Consider the following 21,587-nt stretch of genomic DNA (forward strand, 5'->3'; position numbering starts at 1 on the left):
TTCTATTCATAAGTCACTTTTGTCAGGTAGTTCGTCACAGCAATGGGGAACTAATGCAAAAGGGAATAGTAGATTTGAAAATGAATATAGCAATCCAAGTCTAGCAAGCTGTACAATGGGTTCTGAGCTCTCCTTGAGATGTAGGTTGACTATTCACCATGTATCCAGATTTTCATTATTGTTTAGTATGGGACATTTAGGAAAAGAATACAAATATTAAGCAAAGAAGAAAATAAGTTCTTAAAGCTCTCATCCTATCAGATCTTCTGAAACTGAATCAAATTCCTGAGGCTGTACCCAGGCAACCTCAAAAGAAGAATGACATGAGATGCAGACTCAGCATGCAGAGCAACTGAGAGGACTCAGTAAGTCCTTCTACACAGAACATATGACATTATCCTTGCTATGGAACAGACACAAATACTAGCTAGTATTCCCGATTTACTTAGTGAAAAGTTTTGAGAGTCCACCATGTGCCAGGCACTAACAGACTAGTAGTATAGCAACAAACAAGAAAGAACAGGGTCCTCCTCTCACAGGGCTTGTTATCTAGGACTACAAATCATATTAGGATGTTACAGTTACACAGGACGGGCCACTCATTGCCATTAAACAAAATGACAAACATCTAGAAATGAGCAGACAGGAATAGTGGCTTCTCTTTAATGTCGTTTTGGCGGTTGCCTAGCAGGCAGCCTGGGACTATCTGGATATATAGGAGAATGAAGCTTTTGATTTGATTTGATTTGATTTGATTTGATTGTTTTGAGACAGAGTCTCATGAAGTTCAGACTGGCTTAAAACTTGTTATATAGCTGAGGTAATTTAGGACTCCTGATGCTTCTGCCTCCACTTTCTGAGTTGTAAGAATACAAGAACACTCCACTGTACCCAATTTCTCTGGTGCTGGTTATTGAGTGCAGGGCTTCATGAGTGCTGGGCAAGCACTCTATCAACTGAGACACAGCACAGGAATGTAACTCTTTGTAAGCATGACTGGTTTTCTATTGAGCATTTTTCTTTGGTTATAGCTCTGTAGTAGTACAAGTTAACTGATACTGTTAACTTGCTGTCTGAAAACACGGCAGATAACTCATGTTCATAGCAATGTAAGTGACTGTGGTCTGGCAAGTGTACAGTTGGTTTTCGCCCCACTTCAAGTAGAAGAATTATGACTATAAGTTATAAATTGGCAAGCTCCTTTGAAATTACTTCCCTATATTACCCTGTAAATCTGGTTCTCTATTGATACAGTTTTAAGACCTTTCTGATTTCCTCATCAACTACTGAGTTGAGTAGCATCTTTAATATACTGACACACTTACATTCTAAATTTTATGAGACTTTAAATTTTATGGAAACTTAGGTTTCCATTCTTAGCCAGAGGCCAACAACTGAACCTAACCCCACTATGAGAGTTTATAAATGATAATTTATCAGCAACATTTAGCAACTAAAGAGAAGGTTCACAAAGCTATGGACTTTTAAAACATATAGAAACAAAATATTTTTCCATGAGTCTACTAACATTAACTAACCCCACACCACAGCGCATGCCTATCCTTCCATCAATGTGGCATTTAGCATTTACCATGCACCAGTTATTTCCTAAGCTTTTCACCCATATTACCTCATTTAGTCCTTGTAACAACCGTTAAGCAGATATTGCAAGTCTGGAAATATAGAAGAGGTTACTGAGCATGAAGCAGATCAGTCACACCATAGGGAGGAAGTGATTAAGCAGAGACCTGACTCTGGGCCCATGCTCAATAAGAGCCACATCCCTGTTAAATAATCAGCATCCTTAGGGATGGATTTGTACACATCACTTCCATGCTGCACATTATCTGTACTTCTTGGCCTCAGGAAGTGACCTCAGGAACCTACACAATCTGAATTAGGTCACTCCTATGGCTCACTTGAGTACCAACACATCACTTTGATTCTGATTCCTAACTGTAGCCCCAATCTCCCTGCCTAGGTAATTATGCCTTACTTTTAGTCACATAATCATATATGAGTCCCTCCACTGCACCCATCATCCTAGCATCTCTGTAGTTTCCACTTTGAGGTCAGGGATATCATTGCATGGGACATACTAGGCCATATGGCGTTCCCAAGCCTCAGAACATGGAACAGACTCCTGGTCATTGTAGCAACTTGCTCTTAATTTCACTCTTTTTGGCCTCAGTTCCTATGACTCGTACCTTTACCGAAAGAATTCTAGCTATAGAGGCCCTGTTCAGTCCTGGGAATGTCAATCTTCTCACTTCTGTGGGTTTGCTTATGCCAAGGCTCTGTAGGAGTACATGCTTAGCAGTATCTTGTCAAAAAGTACCTGCTCGCTTGGGCTCCTGCATGACTTCTTCAGCTGAAAGGATTCTCTTCCTCACTTGCTGTACTAAGTACTGTCTGCTTATTCACTCAAGAACATTATAATGCTTCTCCTTTAATAGTCATTTGCAGTGTGTGTGTGTGTGTGTGTGTGTGTGTGTGTGTGTGTGTGTGTGTTACATCTTAGGAATAATACAAAGAGAGAAAATGATTACAGATGTTGGAGTTAGGCATATATGACCTCCAGACTCAGCCTCTTGTCTATAGGACTCACCAGAATCCTTTAATGAAGATAGCATTATCTACCTTCCAGAATTGTTGGACAGAGAAACTGAGGTGGTCTTAGCCTTAGACCTTGTACATAGTAGGTGCTCAATATATGTTCAATGAAGGGATAATTGGATGGTTAATAAAACCTTTGTGGAATATTTTTCATGATCTATTTATTTATTTTATGTATATGACTACACTGTCACTGCTTCAGACACACCAGAAGAGGGCATCAGATTCCATAACAGATGGTTGTGAGCCACCATGTGGTTGCTGGGAATTGAACTCAGGACCTCTGGAAGAGCAGTCAGTGCTTTTAATCGCTGAGCCATCTCTCCAGCCCCGTGGAATATTTTTAAAAATGATATTTGGATGAGCAAAATAATTTACTGGAAGATGTCAGAGCCTCTTTTATAAAATGAATGCATCTGTCTTCTGAAGATAGACAGAAGGATGGAGATGTTACACCATAGATAGGCAGATAGCGATCTATCAGACATGTATTAAAGAATTATCAGCAGAAATGGATAGGAGTATATAGACAGATGATACATGATATTCAGGTGGGTAGATGGACAGAGATAGCTATGTAGATACAGCTGTAAATATGGATGTAAATATAGTTAACGAGTGTCTTAGAACTCAACCTGACAATATTGCTGGCACCACTGGTATTTCTCTTTAGATTTTCTAGGACAAGAGACGCAATTTCTTGGTAGCACAGTTGCGCCTTTGTGTCTGAAAGGCCCATTCATCATTCACTGGAGGCTGTAAGGATTGAAGTAGGTCTGAGGATTTATAAAACAAGAGACTGGGCAGGCTCCAGCAACTTAATTATGCCCTGTTGACATATGACTGACCAGTGCTGTAACATTCAGGAAGCTTGTATAGCAAGATGTTCAGGAGAAGGTAAGGCCTAACAACCTGCCAATCTTTGAGGACTTACTTTGTCTTCCTTTTGTCAGGAGCTAATAGCCCAGAAAAGGTAAGTATGTGAGAGTCAAAAGCTGAGAAAAGAAATTCAAGTCCTGGGAGTTTTGTGAACCATGTCTAGGAAGTCGCTGCTTCTCAAATCCATGGAGTATTCAGTGATATGGCCAGCAGGGCATCCTTTAAAACACAGCCACAGGGAGTTGCATCCAGCAATTGGGGCTTAGATTGGAGCAGTTGTTTATGCATTCTCTCTCTGATCAGCCAGCCACCAGCCAGCAGGCTCATCATGAGAGCGGCTTTTGCAAAGTGATCGGCACATTTTTCTAGATGTTCACACAATGAACGTTGATCAAATTAAATAGCATAGAGCTTTAAAATCCTAAGTCAACTCAGCACACATTATCTAAATATAAAACCATGTAAAAGAGAATAAAGAGAACAGATGTTTTTAGTGCTCACAGTAATTGCCATTGTTCTTGCTTTAAATTGAGGGTATCAATCCTGGAGGCCACCCATCACAAAAGTAGTTGAGCTGAGATTTGCATCCTAACAGTCTGAGTCTACATTGATCAAACAATCCTCTTTATTAGTGTAGCCAACCACATATATAAAACACAAGCTTAAGCAATGACTGGGTGTTCCTACTCACTTGAAACGTGATGGGTTGCTGGGACCCGGGCTGGCTCTTTCTCAGGGGTGATTGGCCACCCTGCAGGAATACCATCTGTAAATATTAAAGGGAACATTCTCCAAACTGAAATAAGATGGCCTTGGACTATTATACATGAACAGTCAGAGAATCCTAACACCTTCAAGGTGAGGGTTCTTAAAAGTCCATATGGAAATGACAGCCAAAGGGAAAGAAGTGGTTTAGCCATGATTACACAGCTTTGCAGTAAAGCAATGCCATGAAACCACTTCTGACTCGTTCCCTGTAATAACGTGCACCAACAGCATGCTTGCAGGTCTTTTTGTACCCACGTTTCTTTTCTCTCAGCCTACACTTTCCTCAGGTATGCAGTTTCTTGATCTGGCTGCACAGTCTCACCTGTCTGTGGGACTCTAGGAGCTGGTGCTTTAGTTGGATTTGTAGTCTGTGTTCCAGGCATGAGTGTTCCTGGGAAGAAAAGAGAAAGAGCATCGTCTCTTAAATCTGAAGAAGATGCTCCATAGTCTTACCAGTATGACTGGCTAGGCCAGATACCAAGAGGGATGTTGAAGGTGCAGGATTAAGAAATGTAGCCATAATCAAGTTCTTCCTGGAGTACCTAGTGGAATGAACGAGTTCCACCAGTAACTGGTAAAGTATGATGAGGCTATTGGGAACTTGCCAATATCAATAAGATATGGTGACACTATATGGAACACCAATGGTACTGAACAGGAATGTGTTTGAATGTGGGCCCTTTGAGACAAAGAGAACATGGCTTGCTTGTCATTGATCTGAGTCACGGTATGCACATGGACTCCATCCACACTCATCATTTGTCAATTAATTAATTAATCACTGGTCAATCATTTTAACAATGGCCTAGGCTCTCAGTTCATCATCTGTCTTTCATGCTCATAATGCTTTGGATTTAGGACCACTTCAGGACCTGATCCCCACTGACATGACTCTAGCAAGTCAGCAAAACAGCCGTCTTTTCTAGAAAGATGAGAGAGAGAGAGAGAGAGAGAGAGAGAGAGAGAGAGAGAGAGAGAGAGAAAGAGAGAGAGAAGAGGGGGGAATCTGGGAGTTACATGCCAAAGATGAATGAAAGGAGTAAGTCTGGGATACAACCTGGTCCAATAGATAGGCACCCATTTTAGTAGGAGCCATTGTTGATTGCAAAAAGAAACACCGAGCTAGTGAGAATAGGCCTGCAAAGCTGAGCAAAATGTTTGTGCAGAGAGGAATGAACAATTAATACTATTCTGTGGGTGGACTCCAGAGAATAAAATGGAATGTGGGGGAATTCTGGGGAACCCATGTTCCAGCCAACACTACTATAATGTATTCCATTATTTGTGACTGCTCTTCTGCTGGGACTATGTTTTTGTGGCAACCAGATTGGTATGGCTGTCACTCCATGGTCCTCTGAGTGAATTGCAGAGGTGAATGCTATAGATGAATGCTCATTCACATTCATCCCCATAACTAGCAGGAATCCCCAACTCCAATGGAAATCTTTCATTTTCTCAGGAAGGGTCAACATCATCTGAGTTCTCGTCAAGTATTGACTAGACTATCACCTCCACTAAAGAAGGTATCAGTAATGCTTGCTTCCTTGATGGTTTTCTGTGTAAATCTTGAGCAATTTGAGCCACATCCAACTTCTCTATGACTTCGTTTAGTTTGATTGAATGGCTCTGTGATCTCAGAATATGGAAGTTTGTAAAGGACTCAGAGCCCTTGACAGTGCCTGGTGTAAATAACTTGGTCAGCTTACAAGAGTTGCAACAAATGACTCATGTCCAAATGCTTACATCCTAAACCAAACTCTTTGCCCTGACATCTCTTAACTAATTATGCAAAAATGAAAATTCAGAGGAAGAAGAAAAATTTCTGTGAATAGTGTATGTAGTTAAGGCAAGATCGAAGTCCAGCTGTGTCTGAATCTGAGACAGAGCTGAGTTTCATGGTGACTGTGGTCCATTGATAACAGCAAAGTTAATTTATTTAATTTTCCTGTGCACTAGTATAGGGGAAAGGGGGAGAGAAAGTAAAATGAAGAGGGGTAGAAGAGTGAATATGGTTGAAGCTTGTTATCACAGACAGTGCAACAGCATTATGAAATGCTTTACTCTACAAATATGGAAAAGGAAAGAGAGGCAGTTGGAGAACCCTGTTATGAAGAAGCATTTGTTTTTAATTCATAAATGAGAATAAAGGAGTGGAATAAAGAAAAGGAGAAGAATGAATTTGTTTTATAATCATTTATGAAATCAGCACTTTTTTCTACTTTTTAGCATGTGTATTAGATTTCAAAACATTAAAAAGGCTTTCAAGGAACCCCAGTGAAGTGATAAAGACAAGAACCCACCCACAATAACTTTCAACCCCAAATTTATCCTGTCTACAAGTAATGAAGGCATAGGGGCAGAAGCAGAGACTGAGGGAATGGCCAACCAATAACCGGCCCAACTTGAGACCCATCCCATGGGCAAGCACCAATTACTAACGCTATTAATGATGGTGCTCTGCTATGCTTGAAGACAGGAGTCTAGCATGGCTGTCCTCTGAGAGGCTCCACCCAGCAAGTGACTCAGACCAATACAGACATCCAAAGTCAAACAGTGGATGGAGCTTGGGGATTCTTACAGAAGTATAGAGGAAGAATTGCAGGCCTTTAAGTGAATAGGAACTCCATAGGAAAACAAACAGAGTCAATTAACCTGGACCCTTAGGCCTCTCAGAGTCTGAACCATCAACCAAGTAACATACATGGACTGGACGTAGGCCTCCCCACTCATAGAAGATGTGCAGTTTGACCTTCATGTGGGTCCTGAACAACTGTAGTGGTGATTACCTCAAAAGCTGTTGCCTGTGTGTGAGATATGTTCTACTACCTGGGATGCCTTGTCTGGCCTCAGTAGGAGAGGAAGTGCCTATCCTCAAAGGGACTTGAAGTGCCAGGGTAAGGAGAGGATACCCAGGGGACCTCTATCTGCCCAGACAAGGGAACTGGGAGGGTGAATGATTGTGGGAGGAAGTGACCAGGAGGGAGACTGTGAGAGGGATATAAAGTGAATAAGTAAAATAAAATTAAATATAAAAAGGAAGATTTCAAAACAGATGTTTTCAAGTGTGGTTGCCAAGAAGATGAATGTCTCTCACCTGAGACTATGCTGGGCTGTGCTAGTCTGCTGGGTGTGGTCAGTATCCCAGTAGGATGCAACTGGCTTTCTGTGCTGCTGAGCTCCTGGGCATCTTCAGTGGAGGCTGATGTGGAGGGTGGCCCTCCAGGTGTGCTATCATCCACAGTCAGTGGCACAGACATGGATCCAGACAAGACAGTAGGTGCTTGTGTGGATCTACGTGTCACCCATGGTGTTCTGGTCATGTTCCCTGTAGTATGTCAAAAATGACGACCATTGGTTTCGCTGTATTTTACCCGATCATGGGTAAAACTACAGACATATCAAATGCTCTCAAAGGGCAAGGGAAATATTTATGGATACCACATATAGTTCTGACATTTAACTGTGGACTGGAATAGGCAGATTAAACTGAATTTTTTATCTTTGGCAACAAGTCAAAAGAAACATCTGGATAGATGGCCTGGTCCTTAAGAAAACCTGTTAGTTTTGCCGAAGACCCAGGATCTGTTCCCAGAACCCACACTGTGGCTCTCAATCACCTGTATCTCCACCTCCAGGGAATCAGCTGTCCTATTCTGGCCTCTGATGGCACTGCATGCATACACATAAGATAAAAATAAATCAGCCTTTGAAAATAAAACCCCAATCATTCTCTGTAAACTCCTTAGAACCCCAGAAAGCTAGTGTATGTGATTGGAGATTGGGTAGATGTCTCAAATGTATGAGATATATTTCTAATCATGCAGTAGGCTGGGAAGGTTATTTGAGATGTGGAGATCTGGAGGCATTGACATGGGCTTGTTGTCTTCACACTGTGAAGCAAGCTATTTATTTTAATTAGGCAAGTTGTTTGTTCTTATTTTCAGTGTTGGAGATGGAACTCAGGGCCACGTCCATGCTGTGTATAATTTTGAATACGAACTGCTGAAACATTGTTGTTTTACATTGCTTCTTGTATTCAGTTACATCAACAAAGAAGGCAGCCAATACACCAAAGAGGCACTTACCACTGAGATACAGTCACTGCCCCTTTTAGCCTTGACTTTAAACTGATGATAATTGAAAATGATGATGATGATGATGATGATGATGATGACGCAAGCTTTCTATTGTTAAGTAAGTATTCCCTAATTATCCTTTGAAGATGATAGTTTCACATTTGTTCACACGAAAGAAAGTTAATAATCTTTTCTCTCAAAGTTTATAGAACTAGTCATGATGGATGATTTTCCAGCTATGAGTTAAGTGGGGGAACATTTGCCTTATCCAGAACACAAGTTGTTCCTTTGTGTATTGTTGTCATTACTCTCAATAAAGTTCTGTGGTTTTGCTTATAGGAAGCAGTGTTTCCTTTAAGGACTATGGCTGGTGCTTTATGGCTTTTCTTGCCTCCAGCAATCATCTATTTTTACATGTAGAAAATATAAGTTCTAGTTGCTAGAGTTGCATTCTATTCCTCTCCACTGTTGAGACACACCCTTTTCATAGCTTGCTTGTCTCTTGTCCATCCTTACCTCCTTGAGGGAAGGCTTTGTGCCCTGCTATACTGAGTAGGATGTCCTCCATGGGCTTGTGCATAAAAGAGCTCAATGTAAGTTGGATCATGACTATAGTTTGCTTTCCTGTATCTCCCTTCTATCTGTGAGCTTGAGAGACAATGGGGAAATTTAAAGATACATTTTCAAACTGTCGTACTGGCTGGAAGCAATGATGTCTTTTGATGAGTGAGTTAGTGAATGAGTTCTATTAACTCTGATCCATCCTTGGCATAGATAATACTGACTGTTACTGGCAGAGATCACTCAGTTTTATATATTTTTCAGGTCACTGTACCTTTTGTGTTTGGATACAATACTATCGATATTGAACACAACTTGGTAGGATTGATTAGGAAAAATCTTGACCAGCCACTGGTGGCATCATTTCAAGTTGGGATGGAGTCACTAACACATTTTTGGTATGAATATTTAACCAGGTGCAAATTAACCAAACTGTTCCTTAAAATGTTGACCTTGCCATTCCCTGTGAATTTCCCGAGAAAGATATCTACCTACACTGTTGAAATAAAAATGTCATATTCCAACAATAATTATGCAAGACATTGCCATTGGGGAGACTGGGTTAATGATATCAGAGAACTCTTGGTATTATTTTTGGGACTTATTAAGACAGTGTATTTCAGTAGAGAAATCTGTTAATAGGAATTGTAGACGTATATATCATCCGTTCAATTTCTATCCTTGACTGGCCCTTCTGAACTCTCCTACATTAAGTCATGGCATCATTTAAGGTGGTTGGAAGAGTTAAATGGAGGTACTTTATTTAATTATGTGATACTAGAGGAAAAAGAAGAGAGACACAGTAAAGAAAAAAAAAAACAAGAAAGCATCTTACTTGAGGTCGGGACACTACTCCGTGTGCCTATGGACTCAACAGGAAGCTCTGGAAACATCTGTTCATTTTCTGTCACCTCTTTCTCTGAAGGAGTAGTTGTCTTTGTCCAGGGGAAGGTCTTCAGAGCAGATACCCATTGTGTGGTCCAGCGTGTAGTATATGATCTTAGAAGTGAATGTTGGCTTTGAGTTGTGAGCCTTGAAGTCCTTACTGTTCCCCTGGTAGTTGCTCCTCAAAGGAAACAGCCAATGGCAGTTTTAACTTACTTGCCACTTTGGGCAAATAGAACTGTTGAGTCATGAAAAGACAATTAGATAGTAGCTATATAAAATGCAAATATATTACTGTGAATAGTACCAAATGTCACCAAAGGATGTTTTCTCTTGAATGAACTATGGGGTTAAATATCACACAATTGCTGCGTGATAAACTGTTATGCACAGAATATAAAGTTGTCAGATCTAAGAGTGCCAGTCTCTCAGTCACTGTCACAGTCATTAGTAACTGATGATACGCAGGGACTTGTCAGAGGCACATGTCTCTTTGCAGTCCTTAGCTGCTCCATGACTCAGATATTTATCTCTGCAAGAGTAATAAGGCCTATGCTATTTGCCTTATGGCTACATGTAGGAACATCCAGAGAAGTTGGGTTTTCCAAAAGAAACTACTCAAAAGACTGACCTTCAGCAAGACTGGTGAATTTTTTTAAATAAGAATTTGTCTAATGACCCTGTTTATTCCACAAGGGATAGGAAAAAGAGGCACACATGTTAAGTTGACTAATGCTTTCTTTTAGGAAGACTGAGATGATGCGAGGCTGAGGAGTCTGGACCTAAAGTGAGAGGTACCCATTAGCCTATAAGGTTGCTTTTCCTGGGTAGAAAAGGCCTGATCTTCACTTAGCCTGTGTTGGATTTTATTTACTACTTGTCCTTTGGCAGGTCTTGAATATAGGGAACTTACTATGTAGCTGTAGGTGGTGATACTATTGGAGGGGGATCTTGTAGATTGTGTATTCAGATGCTGATTTCCATGTCCTGAGATCTAGTTGTAGTCTTGACATGGCCATTGTCATGAATACTGAAGAATCCCCCATATCAATGTGATGTAAAATAAGCTCCCCAGTTATCTCTGATTGGTTAATAAAAAGCCGAAAAGCAATGTGGTGGTTTGAATATGTGTGTCCACTGGAAGGTTGCACTATTAGGAGGCATGGCCTTATTGGAGTAGGTCTGGCCTTGTTTGAGGGGCTAAGTCACTGTGGATGTGGGCTTTGAGGTCTCCTGGACTCAGGCTCCACTAAATGTGGAATCAGACCCTTCTTCTGGATGCCTATGAATCAAGATATAGAACTCTCATGGCTTCTAGTACCATGTCTGCCTGAACACTGCCATGCTTCCTGCCATCACGATGATGATGATGATGATGATGATGATGATGATGATGATGATGATGATGATGGACTGAACGTCTGAAACCATAAGCCAGCCCCAATATAATGCTCTCCTTTATAAGAGTTGCATTGGTCATGGTGTCACTTCACAGCAGTAACACCCTAATAAATCCCCTATTGGGGATCTGTTCTTACTGAAAGAGCACTGGCTGGGCAGAGGAGACAAAAAGGTTAGACTTCTAATCCTAGCCTGGGAGATGAGCCAGGTAGAAGGAGTTCACCAGGAGGCAGATGAGGGTCCAGGAGAAGAAGAGCCACAAGGTGAAGGAAGGAGACAGTAGCCATGAAGTCTGATAAGGAGGTTGCCAAAAAGGTTCTCCATGAAGACAGACAGCTAAAGCAGAGTGAACCAAGAGACCAAATGCACATAACTCAGGGAATGTCGTTGATAGCTAGGTAGTATAGAACATTAGAAACATCTGTTCAGTTATTGTGCTTAAAGATTGTTGAATAAATCTATAAGTCTCCATCTCAATCATTTGGAGCTAGCCAGGTCAGAAACAACTGCCTCTTTTAAATATCATTTTATAGACTCCCAAATCCTCCTTTCTTCTTTCATGTTTCACATTTAGACCTCAAACTCCTCACATCACTCTTAATTCCAAGAGTTAGACACGTACTAGGTACTCTCAGTCTAACTGTCACCTAGCCAGGTAAGTGCCCATCAGGTATTTCAACAGTAGTGCCAATGTATAGATAGTTTCCCTTTGCCAGAGGATCTGTCCTTACAGAAAGAGCACTAATGGGAGCCAGGATTGAGACTGGGGGTGAAAAGACAAGGCTGACTCAGCCCTCATTTCTTTCCTCAGAAGCAATCATGGAAAGGTAAGTTGCTATAGCTTAGTTCATATCCTTACGAGGTGGCTCTGTCTCTTACAAAATAAGTGCTTTCTTTTATGGCATGACCAAAAGATGCTCTGAACTAAAACAAACCAGAAAAACCTACTGTCACAGAACTGGAACATCATTGAGTGTGTTTATCCATTCACTGTGGAAACACTGATGAAAAAGCTTACTCTGTGCAGATGCCATGTGACACACTGATCAATAGGCACTCTGTGTGACAACAGGTAGTTGTTCTCCTTCCAGGTTCATTCACTGAGGAGGTACACATGCAAATGTAACCATGGTGTAACCTAGAGTAAATGAGTTCAGATGACAGACAATGGGTTGAACCACAAAAGATGGATTTTGGTTGGGAATCTTTAGGACATCAGAAGATAGCATCCAGGGTGACAAATGATAGACTCTCAGCCCTATAAAACACCACAGAGTAGAACAGGGCCTCCACACAGAATATACAAGCTTGTACAGAATGTTGGCAAAGTGTTTTCTGCTACCAACATGGACCTTGATTCCAAACTGAATGTAGATGATGAATCATGGGAAAACAACAAATATATGAAGAAGAAAATGTGTTATCTTTAAGGATTCTGGACTCTCTGTTATCGCTGACTGTTGGATTTGACAGGTAAGGAACATAACCTAGCTCATATCTAAGGACCATTGTTCTTGTGCCCATGCACGGATAGTTTCAAGAAAGAATGCAAGAGTGTGACAAAAGGAGCTTGGTCATAAGTTGCTCTATGTAAATGATGAGGACTGAAGACACATACACACATCACGTGGACTCAGAAGAGCAGCCAGATCATGGGCACTAAGTGTGAAGAAGAAAGAGGACTTAGCAGTAGTTCCTAAATGGCACCTGGTAACACAGAACATAGATGGTTGTTGAGAGAAGATGTATGGGTAGAGCCTGAGAATTACAGAGGGACGATGACTATAGAATGTGAATCAAAATTTCAAATAGCTTCAAGAGTCCAATAGTGAACACCAGAAAAAAATATGTAATGTGACAGTGTGGAAGTAAAGTGACAGGTATCCCTCACTGGGGAGAAAGGAGACAACAGCTTCTCAGCTCTAAGTTCATTGTCATCGAGAGGAATATCCAGGATGGCCATTCCCCCTCCCCCTGAAATACTCCAGAAATCAATTTCTTTTAAATCAAAAAGAAAAACCATCTGATTTTTAACACCACCTAATTATAAAAAAAATACCTGAAGACTTTTCCTATAGTAAGCTGAGGCATGGTGAAGGGTGGGGGTGCTCTGACATCTTTAATAATTTAGACTCACCCAAAGCACTGGACACACCACTAGTAAATGTGTAGTTGATAACAGGGGATTTCTCCACCATTTCCCAGAAGTCAGAAAGATTCCTTCCTGAAAAAAATAAATAAATCACACCACGGAGATGAAATCTTGTGTTTGCCTACTGGAGTGTGAAGCTCAATGCTCACCCAGAGAACTTCCAGATCATTGCTGCTCACCTGACTTTCCCACCATCACACAGATGAAGACACAGTCTGATTCATTGGTCTGACTCACTGCAAAACAAATCAGAACACAACCACAATGTTGCAATGACCAATAAGGCACGGTCTCTAAAATCAGCTCTAAGGCTACAATGTTGCTTCTGTCTGTCTAATTCCCCCATTCAGCATATCATGTATACAGTGTCACTGAATTCTCATTACCCTCCTATATGGAAGCTGTAAGCACATGCCTGCAGACCTTTAACAGGGCATCCCCAGTGTATTTAGAGAATACTGTATTTACAAACACAGAAGTTTTATATTTTGAATGTTTCCTAGCATGTTTGTACCATACTTACAGAGTCAGCAGCCACCAGGGAAGCCTGTAGCAATCCCATTCATCCCAGTCATTATTCATTTGTGAAAATGTTTGACCCTTTGAGTATGTAGAAAATAGTCACCTTCCCCAAGACTGCCTTTTTGTCTTTAAAGGGGAAGGGGAAGTTACACCCACTGTGAGAGTCTGCTGATACCCTCCCTGTGTTGATTGTAGTATTTGCCTTTCAATTTGTGGGACTCCAGGAAGATCCCTGTTTAGATGGAACCATCAAGGTTAGAAATAAGCTAACACCTAAAACCTAAATAGAGCTTACCTGAGGTTGCCTGATACTCTAACCCATAACAGGGCTTGGGATGTGGACCTATCAGGCTTGGCTATATGTATTTTTTTATGAATACCGGACCTAAAGCTTGCCAGGAACCCTGAAAATACACACCAGAGAGGATGGAGGTTGATTTAAAAATCTCAGTGAGGTAGCTCGTAGAATTTCCAACAACGTCCACCAGCAACGCTGTGAAATCTGCAAGACAAATTGGAGAAGCTCTCTGAATTTTGAAGCCAAGACACAAGGGGGAAAGAGGTTCCAATTAGATTTTCCTTTTCTCAGAATGAATTTTACAATTATAATTTAAATTAATCTGCTAAAGTCTATTGATACTCACACATAGGAAAATACGATTTCAAAAAATATTAAAGGCAAATTCAAGCAGAGAACTTTTATAATTCAAATCTATCTCTTGTACTATCCAAGAGCTACCAAAGACCTCCACTGCTTCATCTAAGTTCGTTAAGTTATCAAATCTATTCAGGAGGAATCAGGTCCATAAACATGTAAGATCTATTTACACAAAGTTGAAAGTTGAAAATTTAATGTCAGGTTGTGAACTAGACATCAGATAAGACCTCTGTAAAATATCAACAAGAATGTTCTCTTTTGCCCACTGTATTTAGAGCATGGAAGGAGAAGTTTGGGAGACTTTTATAACACTTTATGCTGCAGAACCACTGAATACATTCTGGACATGAAGCCTACTGGATGACTTCTCATCATGCTTCACACAGATGCTTCTTTTCTCATCAATGGGATGGGAAGTTGCTTGTAAGAACAGACTGGAAAACACATACCCTGTAGATGCGGATTAATGTCCTATGATAATCAGTAATTGGTGCAGTAAATCAACACTACTAGGTAGAGATAAGCCCGAGTTACAACATGACTGTGTGGTCACATGGTTACCCTGTGTGCTGGCTGGTCTTGTGTGTTAACTTGGCACAAGCCAGTCATCAGATACGAAGAAGCCTTACTTACCTGAGGCAATGCCACCATGAGATCCAGCTATAAGGCATTTTCTCAATTAGTGAAAAAATGGGCAAGGTGGGCAAGCCCATTGTGAGTGGCGTTGTCCCTGGGCTGGTGGTCTTGGGTTTTATAAGAAAGAAGGCTGAGCAAGACATGTGAGCAAGCCAGTAAGTATCATTTTCCATGGACCTTGTAGCAGCCTCTGCCTCTAGGTCCCTGTTCTGCATACGTTTCTGCCCTGGATTTCCTCCATGATGAACTGCAGTGTATACCAATGTGGAACTGGAAGTCAAATAAACCCTTTCCTCCCCAACTTGGTTTTTGGTTATAGTGTTTCCTTGTAGCAATAGAAATCATAATTGTGACCCCTGGATGGAAAAGTGCTATGTAGTATACCTCTGTAGATGTTGATACCACTCTGTCCAGAAGGCTGGAGACCATGAGTCTCTTCTTTCTATATTATATTGTAGAGTCTATTAATGTGCTCAATCTCATTACTCATCCATCTATCTTCCTTCTGCTTCTCAAAACTCTTCTTTCATTAATTCACTTACTCAATATATATCCATAGAATGTCCATAGTGTGCCAGATACCTGCTAGGTACTAGAGATGTTTGTAATACATACAGCAGAAGTTAAAGTTGATTGTGGGTGAGGGGAATCAAAATGGATCAGCATGCAAACGTATTTGTCAGCAAGCCTGCTGACTTGTTTTGAATGTCCAGGCAGGACTCACATGATGGAAGGAGAAAATCTACTCCTGAAAGTTCTCCTCTGACCTCTGCAGGTGTGCTATGGCATACTACTGTTGCATGTGCATTCTTCCCCTCCAATAAATGCATAAGTAAATGGATATTTGAAATACTGTAAAATGAATGGAAAAGAAAGATTCACAAGTTGAATGATAAAATGCAAAGCTGCATAGAAGCTATGAGCAGCACTCTCTCAATACAGATGCCAAGGATCAATCCTAGTTCTGCCTAAGGATTAAAAAAAATTGATGGTACCTGGCCCGAGTCCTATAACATATTATAGAGTTTGGATTTGAGCTGAGGTTTGCCTTAACCAAAAGTCCCCTCCTCCCAAGATCCCTACCACCCATTCACACAACCTGTCACTCAATATCCTCTGTCCATTCCTCTTTCAAAGTATGTTTAGAACTATTTCATTTGGGTTTGAAAGAAAGCCAGTTATTGTTACTTTGAAGATATTCTTTGTTTCCACAGAAATTCAATTAGTTGATTTACTATCAATGCTCTGAGATGCTTTGTGTCTAAGACCCTTTATATAAAAATAGAAGACGGAAACAAATTTTTGTCTAGCCCATTAGTGATGATTTAAGACCACCTTTTAATATTCAATGTGAACAGCCTGTGGAATCCATTTGAGCATTGCTGACAAGAGGGCAAATGCCTGTAATATTTCTAGAAGTTTTAACAAATTGAATCACAACAATATTGTTTCCCTGTCAGCCAACAATTTCATTTCAAGGGCTTTATCCTACAGAGATAATTTGCCTAGTGCTTCAAGTGATTCTGCACAGGTGCTTACCACAGCACTGATTATAATAGTAAAGGTTGTCAGTAAAAGGAGACAGGTAAATAACCATCACCTTGTCTTTCAGTGAATAGTGAACATCTTTTTGAAGAACTGGGCATAATTACATATCTTGGGACATTTTAAGAGACACACTCCAAAATCAGTTACCAATTGCACATATGATGGCGCATCAGGGCATGACTACACCCTCACCAAAATAACTTCTTCTTGTAGTAGATGGAAAAGAATACAGAGACTCACAACTGGATAATGTACAGACAGCAGCTTTGGAGCATCCAGCTCTAAATTGCATTTCTACACTTGATCTTAGCCAAAAGGCCGAGAAGCGATCTAAATTGCATTTCATTATCAAACCCTCTCACAACTCAGAAATGGATTTTGAGGAGGAGACAGCAAGATTGTAAGAGCCGGAGTTGATAAACCATGGCAAGGAAGTAACACAACAGGACCAATGTCTGAGTACTTTCAGAGACTGCGAGAGAACACTCATGGCTTGCACAGACTCAAACTAGATGGGCTCACCCACTGAGAAGGATAAGTGTACAAAGTGCCACCTCTAGAATCTATTTGCAATTAACAACTTTTTGGGAAAAGGAAAATTACCTCTCTGCAATGGAGTGTCATTGAGTACATCAACCACATTTCATGGAAGACCCTAGGCTCAGAAATGATTGAATTCTATGTTTGTTTGTTTTTGTGCACTCTTCATTTTGTTTTGGTAATTTTCTTTTGTTTTTGTTTTGTCTTGTGATGTTGTTTTAGTTCTTTGGCTTATTTTCTTTTGCTTTTTTTTAGACCATGATGTTGGTTGCATAAGGAGATGTAGAGATCCTGGGAGAAGTCAATGTGGGAAGGTATGATCAAAATAAACTGTAAGAAAAATTTTAACAGTAAATTAGATAGTTAGAAAGTTAGTTAAAATATTATGCTCTGTTGGGTATATTCCCAGGAGTGGAATAGCTGGGTCCTCAGGTAGTACCATGTCCAGTTTTCTGAGGAACCTCCAGACTGATTTCCAGAGTTGTTTTTTTTTTCCAGAGCTGGGGACCGAACCCAGGGCCTTGCGCTTGCTAGGCAAGCACTCTACCACTGAGCTAAATCCCCAACCCCCTCCAGAGTTGTTTTACCAGCTTGCAATCCCACCAAAAATCGAAGTGTGTTCCTCTTTCTCCACATCCTCACCAGCATCTGCTGTTACCTGATTTTTGATCTTAGCCATTCTGACTGGTGGAATATCAGTGTTATTTTGATTTCCCTGATGACTAAGGATTTTGAACATTTCTTTATATGCTTCTTGGCCATTCGAGTTTCCTCAGTTGAGAATTCTCTATTTAGCTCTGTACCCCATTTTGTAATAGGGCTATTTGGTTCTCTGGAGTCTAACTTCTTGAGTTCTTTGTATCTATTGGATATTAGCCCTCTATTGGATGCAGGATGTAGATTTCCCAATCTGTTGGTTGCTGTTTTGTTCTATTGACAGTGTCCTTTGCCTTACAGAAGCTTTTCAATTTTATAAGGTCCTGTTCGTTGATTCTTGATCTTAGAGCATAAGCCATTGGTGTTCCGTTCAGAAAAATTTTCCCAGTGCCCATGTGTTCGAAGCTTTTGCCCACTTTTTCTTCTATTACTTGGAGTGTATCCGGTTTTATGTGGAGGTCCTTCATCCACTTGGACTTAAGCTTTGTACAGGGATATAAGAATGGATTGATTTGCATTCTTCTACATGCTGACTGCCAGTTGAATCAGCACCATTTGTTGAAAATGCTATCTTTTATCTTTTTTTCCATTGGATGGTTTTAGCTCCTCTGTCAAAGATCAAGTGATCAAAAGTGTGTGGGTTCATTTTTGGGTCTTCAATTCTATTCCACTGATCTATCTGCCTGTCTCTGTATCAATGCCATGCAGTGTTCTCTGTAGTACAGCTTGAGGTCAGAGATGGTAATTCCCCCAGAAGTTCTTTTACTGCTGAGAATGTTTTTTGCTATCCTGGGTTGTTATTCCAAATGAACTTGCAAATTGCTCGTTCTAACTGCATAAAGAATTGAATTGGAATTTTGATGGGGATTGCATTGGCTCTAGATGGTCATTTTACAATATTAATCCTGTCAATCCATGAGCATAGGAGTTCTTTCCATCTCTGAGGTCTTTAATTTTTTTCCTCAGATGCTCCAACATGTAATAAGAACACACACTTCACTATGTTCATAGTAGCCATATTTATAATAGCCAGAAACTTAACATAACCCAGATGTCCCTCTACAGAGGAATGGATACAGAAAATGTGGTACATTTACACAATAGAATACTACTCAGCTATTAAAAATAATGACTTCATGAAATTCAAAGGCAAATGGACAGATCTAGAAAATATCCTGAGTGAAGTAACTCAGTCACAAAAGAACATATATGATATGTATTCACTGATAAGTGGATATTATGTAAAGAGCTTGGAACACCCATGATATAACTCATGGGCCACATGAAGCTGAAGCAGAAGGAAGACCAAAGAGTGGATGCTTCAATCCTACTTAGAAGGGGGAACAAAATAATCAAGGGTGGGAGGGACTTGGGAGGAAAAGAGAAGGTGTAGGGGAAAGCAAGTGGCAGAATCAAATATGGGAGGAGACAGAAGAGGTGTACAAAGGGTCAGGAAATTGAACAGAGGTGTGTAGCAATGGGGGATTAGAAACTCAGGATAGCAACCAGAAAGTCCTAGATGCGAGGAGAGCAAGAGCCTCCCCACAGGGATGACATTAGCTGAAATACCTCACAAAGGGGAGGCAGAACCTGTTCAGATCCTATCCAGAGGTTAGGCACGCCCTTGCTCCAGTTGAGGCATGGGACCACCTACCCATCTCCAAAATTTTAACCCAGAATTGCTCCTGTCTAAAGGACATACACGGACAAAAGAGTCAAGCAGAGTCTGAAGGAAAGGTCATCCAGAGACTGCCTCATCTAGAGATCCATCGCACATGCAGATACCAAACCTAGATGCTATTGCTGATGCCAAGAAGTTCTTGCTTACTGGAGCCTGATTCAACTGTCTCCTGAGAGGCTCTGCCAGATCTTGACCAATACAGATGCAGATGCTTGAAGCCAACCATCAGACAGATTATAGGGACCCCAATGGAGGTGTTAGGGGAAGGACTGAAGGAGCTCAAGGGGCCTTATCTGGAAGGGGAGGCCTTTGATCCTGTGAAGGCTTGATGCCCCAGTATACAGGAATGCTAGGATGGAGAGACAGGAATAAGTGGGTGGGTGGGGGAACACCCTCATAGAAGCAGGGTAAGGGGAGATGGGATAGGAAGACTGAAGAAGGGAAACCAGGAAAGAGAATAACATTTGAAATGTAAATAAATAAAATATCAAATTTTTTTAAAAAAGAGTATATTGTATGAAATATTTTTCAATTAAAAACTCAAAAAATAGAAAAATTATACTCTAACATTATTTTAGTAAAAGAATGTTAAATTTTAGTTAGGGCATAGCTTATTTTTTCTTTTTATCAAAACTATATCTTCAAGCCTTCTTTGCAGGGGTCTGGTCATATCCCTAAATTCTGCACTATGGAATGTGAATGGTGTCTGCATTGTAAGTGTATGGCAAGTGATTATGCCTTCCGATTCTTTTCACCCTTATAGATAGAGTGTGGTGATAAACTATCTTGCATCCTGAGGACAAAGGCAACACTTTATAGTAGCAGAGCAACAAGTTACAGGGAACCTGGGCTTTTACATTTATAGGTTATATAGCTAGTTTAAATGTTTCCAAGAAATATTAATATAAAAATACATTAAATAGTTAAGCAGAACAGAGAACAAAGAAAAGAACCTCTTACTTCTTTTGCAATCTGTATTTTAGCAAGTAACCAGAGGAATCCTTTTGCAGACATGGTACGAACTGGTACGAAGTTGGTCTGGTGTTGCAATATATACAAATGCTAAATTCTGTTCCTTATAATCTTGTTTCTCCAAATGAGCAGATCCCCACGTACACCCACTTTTGTTGTATAAACCTAGCCCTCTAAGTTATCCCTGATTGGTTAATAAAGATGCCTCCAGCCTGGGCTGTGTAGAAGAGATGGGGCAGGGTGGAGGTTCCCCTCTTCTTAGGCAGGGAACAGAAGGAGAGGAGACAGGACAAGGAGGAGAAGGAAGAAGTTGTCATGGGGTAATGGATCATGAGCACATGGCCATAAGGGCCAGCCTGTTAGGAAGGAGTGGTCTAAGAAGGGCATGGCAAGTGATCTCAGGGTTACTGAGACGGAAGTAGGCAAAATAGCACAGAGCGTTGATATCGGCCCACTTCTCTTGTTTTAAGGATTGTTATAAATATAAAGTTTTTTTTAATTTGGGAACTAAATGATCTAAGGTGGGGTAGAGACTCCCAAATAATATGTACCACTATAACAAACCTTGTCATTCCTTGGCACCAGAGAAACACACTATTGCACTGAGTTTCTGAGTTGTTGGCCTTGTGGTCTGTTAGCTGCCAGGAATTTATAGTGCCTTCATCTAGACCAGGGGTTCTCAACTTTCCTAATGCTGAAACCCTTTCATATAGTTTCTCATGCTCTAGTGACCCCCATCCATAAAATTATTTCATTGCTATTTTATAACTGTATTTTTGCTAGTGTTTTGAATTGTAATATAGCTGTCTGATATGTAGGATATCCGATATTTGGCCGCTCCCAATAGGGTCATGACATATAGGTTGAGAATTATGCAATATATTTGGATTATAAAAGTAATATATATAATGTCATTGAAAATAATTCCAAATATTGCAAGTCCATATTGATGAATTTTCTTTCATTTAAAACACTTCAATCTTTTCATCAGAGATAATAGCCTTTGTGGTGTTCAAATAAGTGCATATTTTATCA

The 21,587-nt window shown here is 40.5% G+C and overlaps 1 protein-coding gene across 1 annotated transcript in view; it reads right to left on the bottom strand.

The window, feature by feature from the left end:
- AABR07058254.1 (HERV-H LTR-associating 1) overlaps window positions 1-21,587 on the bottom strand; it is a 41,445-nt gene that overhangs the window by 11,026 nt on the left and 8,832 nt on the right. Inside the window, exons 7-13 of the mRNA XM_039080212.2 lie at window positions 14,279-14,362; window positions 13,518-13,574; window positions 13,324-13,410; window positions 9,736-9,966; window positions 7,358-7,588; window positions 4,586-4,654; window positions 4,187-4,261 (exon numbers count right to left, since the gene is read on the bottom strand). Of these exons, the coding sequence (XP_038936140.1) occupies window positions 4,187-4,261; window positions 4,586-4,654; window positions 7,358-7,588; window positions 9,736-9,966; window positions 13,324-13,410; window positions 13,518-13,574; window positions 14,279-14,362 (834 nt within the window). The remainder of the gene's footprint in view (window positions 1-4,186; window positions 4,262-4,585; window positions 4,655-7,357; window positions 7,589-9,735; window positions 9,967-13,323; window positions 13,411-13,517; window positions 13,575-14,278; window positions 14,363-21,587) is intronic.

The sequence above is a fragment of the Rattus norvegicus genome, chromosome 7 (assembly GCF_036323735.1).
Source record: "Rattus norvegicus strain BN/NHsdMcwi chromosome 7, GRCr8, whole genome shotgun sequence".
Classification (NCBI taxonomy): domain Eukaryota; kingdom Metazoa; phylum Chordata; class Mammalia; order Rodentia; family Muridae; genus Rattus; species Rattus norvegicus.